Raw genomic sequence first — 9813 nt, 5'->3', positions numbered from 1 at the left:
TTACAAGTTGTTTTGGAAAGTGTGCCATAAAAGCGGTTCTGTGAATGCAAACAATTTTTTCCCTTTTATAAGTCTTCCTTCATCATTTCTGAGAATTTATTCCAAATATCTTTGTCATAAGTGAAGTGATTCCTAAAATTATTCTGAACTGACTATTGTGCCATTAACAATCTTAGGATTTTAGTTTTAGGGCAAAGTTTACGGCCTAAAATTGCAGATTGTCAGTTTGACTTATTGTCAAAACAGTCTAAACCTTTGGGTTCCCCTGCCCTCTGGATCCCCTTAGTTTATTCTTAGAATTATGTGAACGTTAGTCAGCAATAGCATAATGTTCATGTTCTTATGAGTAATGTGTGCAATAGTGGTTCTATTGTTGATTAAATAAACATGTTTATATTTTGGGTTAGGTAAAAGACTAGGGGATATTAATTCTTCCTTTTGGGTTATCTAAATTTTATAAACTTTACTAACACAAGTAAGTAAGAAAAAAATTTGTCCATTTCTGATGAGTATGATTTAATTTATATCAGTGTTTTAAAGACATTGCGCTTGTGTTTTAAAGAAAATGCGCCTCAAGCGATCTCGTAACCTAGCGCCTTGCGTATTGCCAAACAATGAAAGTTACTAACGGGCGCTCTTTGGCATGGCGCCTCATGACCTCGCCTTGGCGCCTCCAGTGATCACCTAAGGCATGTGATGCAAGGCGTGAGGTGTTTGTCTCTCTTTCAAAATTTGGAGGGTCGAAAGGTGTCTGATAAAGTCAAGTTTGTTTTTGCTATTTAACTTTGGAATTTCTTTTTTCTTGGTCGACTTTTTACTAATTTTTATTGTAATGTACTTTATTACCTTTATCACTTTGAGGACACACCCCACTTTGAACCTTAAAGCTCAAAGTGTGCTGCTTAGTTATCTGTGTTAGTGGGTACTATTAAATATTACTATTCAGTATTTGTTACTACTTCATATAGATGGTTTATGATTTATCCAATTTGCGATTTTGAAATTTTTGTTTGATTAATTTGTCTTCTTGCAATTTATTGATATTTGAATATTATTTGTAATATTTATGATTTTTTTGAATATATATCATCTTGGTTCACTCAGGCAGTCGCCTTCCTCTCGTCTCAGGCAACATAGGATCCCATTGCCTTGACCTCCTTTTGATTTAAAGCACTGGTTTAGTTATGTCACATGTGGTCTTCGAATGGTGGCAATATGACCTTTCTAATACTTTATGCGAGGTAGAATACTGAAGGTTTGGAAATAATTGCAACATCGGATTGCCAGTTTAACTATTTTTTCTTTTTCTTTTTTCCTTACACATTGGGATTATTGAATCTTGGAAACTAGATGCAGTTACCCTACTTTACATGATGGACCACCCTGGCCCCTCCTTTCATACTGGGCATACCCACAATATTACATCCATGACCTCAAGCCATGAGCATTGTAACCTATCCCATATTCACCATGGTATCATATTTATAGCAATAATGGCAGTGATGTAAGTTCTTGAATGTTTCCTCTATAGTCTATAGAGAGGGCAGCTTAGTTGTCTTCTCTTGTGGCCTAATATACAAACATGGCCCTGAAGTTCCCATGTGCAAGTAGCTAGTTCTACAGGATTAGATGAACTGAACTAAAGAATATCCCTGATAGATCCATCACCACATGTCATAATTTTTAACCCTAGCGCACGTAGGGCGGTATTTAACCTATTCTTCCTGGGGTACTCACATTTGATGGCCTCTCAATACTTTCAAATCTACAGATGAGCGTCGAATATATAGCTGCAGTAACTATATGAGTTAGTTTAAACGAGAGCACTTATGCTATTGTTTACTATATCTTCATATGGGGAATGATTTTGCTCTCATCATTGAATCAGTTTCAAATCTATAGATGAGCGTCAAATATAAAGCTGCAGTAACTACATGAGTTAGTTTAAACGAGAGCAGTTATGCTATTGTTTACTATATCTTCGTGTGGGGAATGATTTTGCTCTCATCATTGAAGAAGCAATTGTAGTGCCTCATACTGTTGGCAAGTGGTAGTGCCCTATGAAGCACGGACACGCATAACATGAAGCCGTGTCATGTCGTGTCCGTGTCGGACACACGTGTCGAACACACGTATCCTATGTATTTTTTAGGATTTGCCTCGTGTCGGCGTGTCGGATGGCCGTGTCAGATCCGTGTCCGTGCTACATAGGTAGTGCCTTTTCCAAACTTTACATCATGATGCAATGTTACAGAAGGCGGCATACTAGGTGTTCGAGCCGGGGCCTAGCGCCTAGGCGGCGCTTAGGCGGCGCTTAGGCGTTTGCCTATTTTTAAATTTATTTAATTATAATAATTCACAAAAATATGTATTAATCTCATATAAAATTGTAAAAAAACATAAATAATAAACTTAGATCCATAATTAACCATGCAAAAATACTAAATAGCTAAAATAGTAACCAAATACTAAGAAACACACCATGTCCAACATAATCAGTTAATCACAGTGAAAAAATAAAATAGTGAAAAAGATGAAAATTTTACTTTGAAAAGACAAGAGGAAGGCTGGCAATGAAGAGGAAGAGGTGGCGAAGAGGAGGAAGAGTAGTGATTAGCTCGAGGAGAAGGCAGTGACGAAGAAGAGGAGCTGGCGAAGAGGTGGCGGGAGCGAAGAATAGTTGGCAGTGAAGAGGATGAGGAGGCAGCAGGGGAGGAGGTGGCAGCGGGAGAGGGGCAGTGGTAGTACGCAAGAGAGAGGGAGAGAGAGAGTCAGAGAGATAAGGTTAGTTAGGTTAAGAGTTAGTAATGAGTTCGAGTTTGGATTGGGTTTTAGTTTAAAATTAGGGATTTTTCTTTTTTCTTTTTTGTTCAAAAAGCTAGGCGGACCTTGGTGGCGCCTAAGCAGAGCAGCCGTCTAGACTGGCCGCTCAGGCCAAATCTAGGCAGCCGCTTTTTACAAAAATGTCATGATGATCCCTTGTCGTGAAATCACTGCAGGAATTATATATCTGAACACTACTTGAGAGACATAATTATACTAGCAGAATCCTTTTAATAAGCCTTACCAATTACCATGCAAATGAAATCAATTTATTGTGGAGACTTCTGCAGATTACTTTGTTTCATGCCATTTATTGTTATTTTGACATCTAGTTAGATTTTTTATACTTCTGCTGATGGCTCTTTTTCATGATAATTGTAGTTTGGGGATCTCGATGGCGATGAAGAAGAAGAAGACTTTGCTGAAAGTGCGAAGTAAGTGACCGGATTTCGTTTTTTGTGCTTTAATACCTCCAAGTTTCCTCTAGAATTTGAGTACATTGTTCCATAACCATATGGGGATTCACCAACTTTTACCCGTAACTTGCTTCCCATGGGTTCATGAAGTTTATTTCTTTAATTGTTCACTTATATTACGTAAGAATTAAACGACCATATTATTTGGTGAATGGCAGACTATAAAAAAATGCTGAACATGTTCGATTTTCCTTGGTTAAAAGAGATGTTTTCTCTTTTCCTATGTCGATTGTAATACTTTCTCTTTTGGATGTTGTGATGATGCATTCTGCAGCTCTGCTGATTGTCTTACTAAGGCTTTTCCTTGATAACGAGCTTCATAATATTAGAAATTATTATAGCTTGTTCATGTTTGGTTTGATCTGTAGACATTTGCAAGCATGTATTAGTGCAGAATACATGTAGCATATACTATCTATTCTTCAGAACTTTAAAGAAGAGTGTTTTCAGATATGAAGACTTCTTTGGAGGTAAAAAGAAAAGTGGAGGCAAGAAGGATGACCACAAAAAGGGAAAAAGATCCTCAAGCAAAGTAGAGTTTCATGATGAACCAGAGGAGCTGGATTTGGATGGTGAACCGATGGATGATAGTAATGTTGACATTCAGGTATGGCAATGCTCTCTTAAGTAAATTAAAAGAAACAGTTCATAATCATGGATGCTTAGGGGAAGTTTCACATGTATATTTTTCATTCAGGAAAACGGGACTCTTTCCACTCATGAGAAACAACTCCTGAAGATACAGTCTAAAATAGAGCAGATGGAGAAAGCAAACATGGAACCAAAGGCCTGGACCATGCAGGGTGAGGTAATTGATTGGCTTTACTGGTTCAATGACATAGCTGATTTGAACTATAATATTACTTCATCTAGTTGTTGACATATTCAAATTGTTGCATTGCATTTGAAGACTAGCGATCTATCTCCCCATTATTGAGTACTCATTGCTGTCACAGGTTACTGCTGCTAAAAGGCCTAAGAACAGTGCGCTTGAGGTGGACCTTGATTTTGAGCATAACACGAGACCTCCACCACCAGAGACTGAGGAGGTTACGCTTGCCCTTGAGGATCTGATAAAGAAAAGGATTATAGAGGTATTTCATTTTAAAGGCGAAAGTTTTGCTTTTTGCACAGCTTTTCTCGCCAATCAACTTCATTTGGATTTGCTTACAAAAAGTTCTTCTCATGATCCTTGCGATAAAAGTGTGGCCTCATTTCACATTATCTCTCTTATAAAAAATTAACCAACTTGATAATGTTCGACAATCAGGAACAAAAAGGTTTTAGCTAGTTGTCAAGTGTTGTTTCTATCAGGTTGGCGGCAATAGAATTTTTGAAGTTCTTGTTCACATTAGGTGGCAAATAGTAAGTTCAATGGATTCTTGCTAAAATTCGATCTCATGTAATCGAGTGAATCTAGATCATCACTCTTGGGCCCGTATTTATCTAAATTCCTTTTTACGACCTTCTAAACATAATTGCTTTTAGCAAGATATCTGACATTCTATTCACCATCTGATTAGTTTAAAGAACAATCAAATTCAAAATATTTTTCTGCTTTTATTGCATTTGCCCGTTATACATAGTGATGTTTTGTAGCTTGCTAGTTGCTTTTGTCTCCTTGGCTTGTCTTTATTCTCTGACTGAGCCGTGCACCTTTGACTGGTGATTGTGATTAGTGGATACCAAGAGAAGCAATATTCCCTCTTACAAATTTATTACCAACCCTGAGATGCCAAATTAAACTCGCTTTGAACTTTCGCAGTTGTCAGTTGTGCAACATCTAGAGGATGGCCAAAATAGGCCATGAGGCATTTCAAGATCTGTGAACTAATTGACTTTCTAGAAGGCAACAACTCTCATGAAAGGAGGAAAGAGTAGTAAACAAATACAGAGAACATAGAATGGAAAATAACCTACTGAAGGTTTTGTTCATCCTGTCCAAAACCACAAAGGATTTCTAGAAGGTTATACAGAGACTTTATATTAGCTCATACTATTAGAGGAGCTTCAAATTGTCATATGTTTAATCCCTTGATTTGAGTGTTTTTGGCATAATGGGGGAATGAACCATGAAAAGTCAATTGTTTGTGTAAACCACTCCCATAAGTAAGGACTCTGGTAAAAGATTTCCGAAGATAAGATAAGGAGAATGGATCACTTGTTTCTAGCTTCCATATAATGTCTTCGCATGTTAGGGGCTATCAACAAGGAGGAAGATAAAAATATGTGAAATGAATCCATTTTCCCTTCCCTACCTCTCTAGTTTCCTATATGTTAAGGATATATAAATCGAGTATGTGAATCTTAAGCAATTGGAATGATGGTCTCACAAATGAAATAACAAGTAGCAATATGTTCCCTTGAAGAGGTGTCACTGTCAAGAATGAAGTGGTTCTTGATCTATGACGATAAAACTGATAATAAAACCTTGATGTATGACACTATCTTGTAAACTCTGTCAAGGAAGCTTATAGAGTTGAGCTTCACCACTTTCTTGAGAGGTCTTGGCTCTCTTGAGAGGTGTCTATTGTCGGTACAACTCTTTAGTAGTTCAGGAGAAGAGAGTGTCGTATCATTTGAAGGCCATGAATGAGGAAGGTGTTGGTTTCAACTCCATATCATATTGAACCTTCAGACCGTAGCGGATTTACTGTTAAACTTGAGTCTTTCCTGGTCTGAAACACACATTTCTGTGAGAGTTTTACTTGCCGATTGTTGTGCAATTCTTAAGTCGAGTTATATGTACCTGTCAATCCTGGCGTCAATCTACTTTTTTTATTGGTATATGCTGCAGAACCTGCAAAACCCGATGATCCCAACCATCCAGCTGACATACATATATTCTTGTCTTAACCTGAGATATTTACTTTGTTTTAAATCACTTTTCATTAAGCATTATTGTCAATAAATCAATCATTCTTGAGATTCAAGGTATAATAATAACATAAGGACACCCATAAGTCTCTAATAAGCATCAAATGCTCGTAACCTGTCGAACTTGTTTATCATATGCAAAAGAAAGGAAATCTTAGTAAGAGTTGTGATCTGTTATAGATGTAATCACACATTATCCTTTTCTAAACCAGAAATGCGTGCTGGTGTAACGGACAAACATTTACTTCATTTCAGCTTTTATTTTCATTCTGCTTGCTATTCTTGAAAGCATGCCATGTGATGCAATTCTTTTAAATTCTAATTGCAGGTACTTTAGTTCTAACTGTTCCTTTTTTCTTCCTTAGGGACGTTTTGATGATGTTCAGAGAGCATCTCCTTTACCATCTAAAGCACCAAAGGAACTCAAAGAGTTGGTATGAGTTTTCTTCCCTTTGTAAGCCTGTCTGATATATCTTGAGCTCACAAGTAGGCTGAGCAAAGTGGCTTATTCAATAGTTAAGAGTTGTTTTTGAATTTTGTACTTTTAACTTTTGCAGGATGAAAATAAAAGCAAGAAGGGTCTCGCTGAAATCTATGAGGTCTGTTGCCTTTTACTTGATTGGGGTTCAACAGATGAAACAAAGTTCACTAGATGACTGTCACACTTACTACTTTTTGTGAATGCATGCAGGAAGAGTATGCACAGCAGGCTGGTCTTGCACCTGCTCCTCTTCTCTTTTCAGATGAAAGGAAGAAAGAGGTATGTCTATGAGATATTGATTATCATCTTAATTTTCTCCAGTGCATTTTTCTTATCTGTTGTTACCCCTTGCTCGGTGGTTTCTATGAGATATATTCCAAGCTTGTTATATAATTTATTCTATATTTTAATCTATTTTATGTTACTTTGCTGGGGTTGAATAATAACTATGGAGGTGCTAACTTCACAATTTTGGAGATATGTTAATAATTTCTCGAAATGGTGCCTGGAGTTATGTGCACTTGCTGCATGCCCGATTTTCCTCTTGGGTGCAAAAATCACGCAAATTTGGTCTCATATAGCAATCTTAGTTGGGTTTGCCGATTTGTTTACTTTCTAATAAGCTGATAATTCTTATGACGTCAATGTGATCATAAAATGTTGACATCTCCAGACATTCAGTGACTGACGACTCACCTCTTTTATCTACTGTACTAGATTATGGTCTGAATAGTGTTGGTCCTTATCAAACTCGTTCCATGTATATGTAAGTGATAACTCATGGTTTGGGTTAAATGAAAAGCAAGGGTTATTTGTGCATGGTTGCTAATTGTACAAGGTGTGCGACTGGACTATTATTTTGTTGTTTTCTGTTCTTAGCATGTATCCCCTTAGTTCACAAAGAAGTTGGTCCATGTCTTCTTCTGGACCAACTTCTTTGTGACAGTCTGACTGGGGATACTAAAATTATATTTTCATTTCTAGTCTTTCTTGTGGATTTTTTTTCACACTAGCTGAGGTGATTTTATCCTCTATTTATAGGCAAGTGATTTATTCAAGAGGCTTTGTTTGAAGTTGGATGCATTGTCTCATTTTCACTTTGCACCAAAGCCGGTATGCACCTATCAAGTCATCCTGAAAAAATATTTATATTTCGAGTACTTCTTTCACAATCTGTTTCCTTCGTAGGTTATTGAGGAGATGTCTATTCAAGCAAATGTTCCTGCTCTAGCAATGGAAGAGGTAAAATATATTAAGTTTGTATGGCATTGATAACTTTACAAGACAAAGATGGGTAAACTGAATGTCATTGCAATTAAATAATGAGAGAATTGAATGTATGTCCCAGATTGCTCCTGTAGCTGTCTCAGATGCAGCAATGCTTGCTCCTGAAGAAGTTTTTAAAGGAAAAGGTGATATCAAAGAAGAGAAGGAGTTAACACAAGCAGAGCGGAAAAGAAGGAGAGCTAACAAGAAAAGGAAGTTCAAAGGTATCCTCTCTCTCTCTCTCTCTCTCTCTCTCCTTCTTTCGAGTTCTGTCCAAGTTTTATTAAGCCAATGTCAACACGATCTTAATACTGTACAATACTAACGTAATTTGGGGTAATGATCGCTTCAAGTTTACACCTAATACCAAGCTTACAACATGGATAGTGCATTTATCGGTATCTCATAATGGCCTGCAATATTATAGTATACCACGTCTAATGAGTCCTGAATCTCAATTTGGCGGAACTTGTTATCCAGCTAAAACTTTGAATTCCAAGTGGACTTGCAGATAGTGCAATCATATTTCTTATCACTTAACAATATTTTAACAATTCCTAAGTTTAGAACATTAACATATTTCTTATTTCCTAGTTTTTTTAATCCTCTGTTTGTATATTAACGTGTTTCCCTTGTTGCCAGCTGAGAGAGCTAGACGGGAGGCAAAGAAAGCACCTCAGAAGGCAGCTCTTAGTCATTCTGAAGGTAACTGATACCAACCACTAACTCAATCCTTCTCTTTTTCTTATCTAGTTTTCTGACTTGGTATCTCCTGTGTGGAATATACAGGTATTGAAGAATCATGAGCCCACAACAAACTTTCGGGGGGAAAAAAATTGAAGATCAACGGATCTATATATTTATTCTTTTCTAGTGGCCGATAGCAGAAAACCAATCTAGAAAAGGTTGCTTTTACGGTGAAGTGAACCACACAACAATACTGAAGCAGAGACATGAAGGTGAAATTGGCCCGAGGAAAGTGAAAGAAAGGGAATGAGCGCCCAAATGAAAACTCGTACTCTGAAAGTTTTGATGTTGTAGTTATTGATGTATTGCTTATGTATGAGATGCACTTGGTAAGCGGCCTACCTACTTGTTATTGATGGATGTCTCAGTGCTTTAGTTATTGAAATGCCCTGAAAATTTTGAAGGTTAAGATGGAACTACGTTTGTGCCCAAATCTCTACAGAAAAGAATGGTTTCAGTTTTCAGGGCGCCTCTTCCATTTTCCATTTGTTAGTGGTGTTATAAGAAACGTAAGTATTTCTTCCCACATTTTGTGAAATAATTTGTCGGAATGCTTTCTCATTTGAGAGTTTTTAAGGTAGTAGCTGGTTGACTTGGTAGTGAGGTATATTGTTAAGGTGTTAAGCATGAAAAGGAGCTAAAAACGATCTTTGCTGAAGGCTCGTTTGGATAATGGAAGTATTGGACCGTTTGGATAATGTAAGTATTGGAAGTAAGAAATAGATAATAGAAGTAATTTTTAAATGTAAGAAGTAGTAGAAATGATATTTTTTTGTTTGTTTCATATATTTTTAGAATTAATGGAAGTAGAACTTCTTTTTGATTTACTTTTTTTGTTTAGATAATATTTGAAAATATTACTAGGAAATAATTAACACATGTTGCTTTCACAATTTTAAAGCTACGTCACGCTCTTTAATTTGATCTAGCATGTTATAACTAGTTTCATGCCACTATGACCTCTCGCCACTTAAGAGCAAGAAGAATCCTTTAGCCATATAGCTTCAAAATAATTGTTTACCTCTCGCCTACGATGAGACTCCGGATGATCATAAATTCCTATGAATCTCCAATTTTCCTCCTCTCTCGCAGCTTTGACCGTAACACCAACGTGGTATTTAGACAAAGAATTAATAGATAAAA

General features: G+C 36.8%; 1 protein-coding gene across 1 annotated transcript in view; it reads left to right on the top strand.

Moving 5' to 3' along the window:
* Positions 1 to 9134, top strand: part of LOC109842101 (U3 small nucleolar ribonucleoprotein protein MPP10-like) — a 10812-nt gene extending 1678 nt beyond the window's left edge. Inside the window, 12 exon segments of the mRNA XM_020411013.1 lie at positions 3205 to 3257; positions 3750 to 3906; positions 3997 to 4107; positions 4256 to 4393; positions 6542 to 6610; positions 6734 to 6775; positions 6868 to 6936; positions 7699 to 7770; positions 7846 to 7899; positions 8006 to 8147; positions 8566 to 8628; positions 8713 to 9134. Of these exon segments, the coding sequence (XP_020266602.1) occupies positions 3205 to 3257; positions 3750 to 3906; positions 3997 to 4107; positions 4256 to 4393; positions 6542 to 6610; positions 6734 to 6775; positions 6868 to 6936; positions 7699 to 7770; positions 7846 to 7899; positions 8006 to 8147; positions 8566 to 8628; positions 8713 to 8729 (987 nt within the window). The 3' untranslated portion in view covers positions 8730 to 9134.

This window comes from Asparagus officinalis, chromosome 5 (assembly GCF_001876935.1).
Source record: "Asparagus officinalis chromosome 5, Aspof.V1, whole genome shotgun sequence".
Classification (NCBI taxonomy): domain Eukaryota; kingdom Viridiplantae; phylum Streptophyta; class Magnoliopsida; order Asparagales; family Asparagaceae; genus Asparagus; species Asparagus officinalis.
This window is presented reverse-complemented; position numbering and strand designations above follow the sequence as displayed.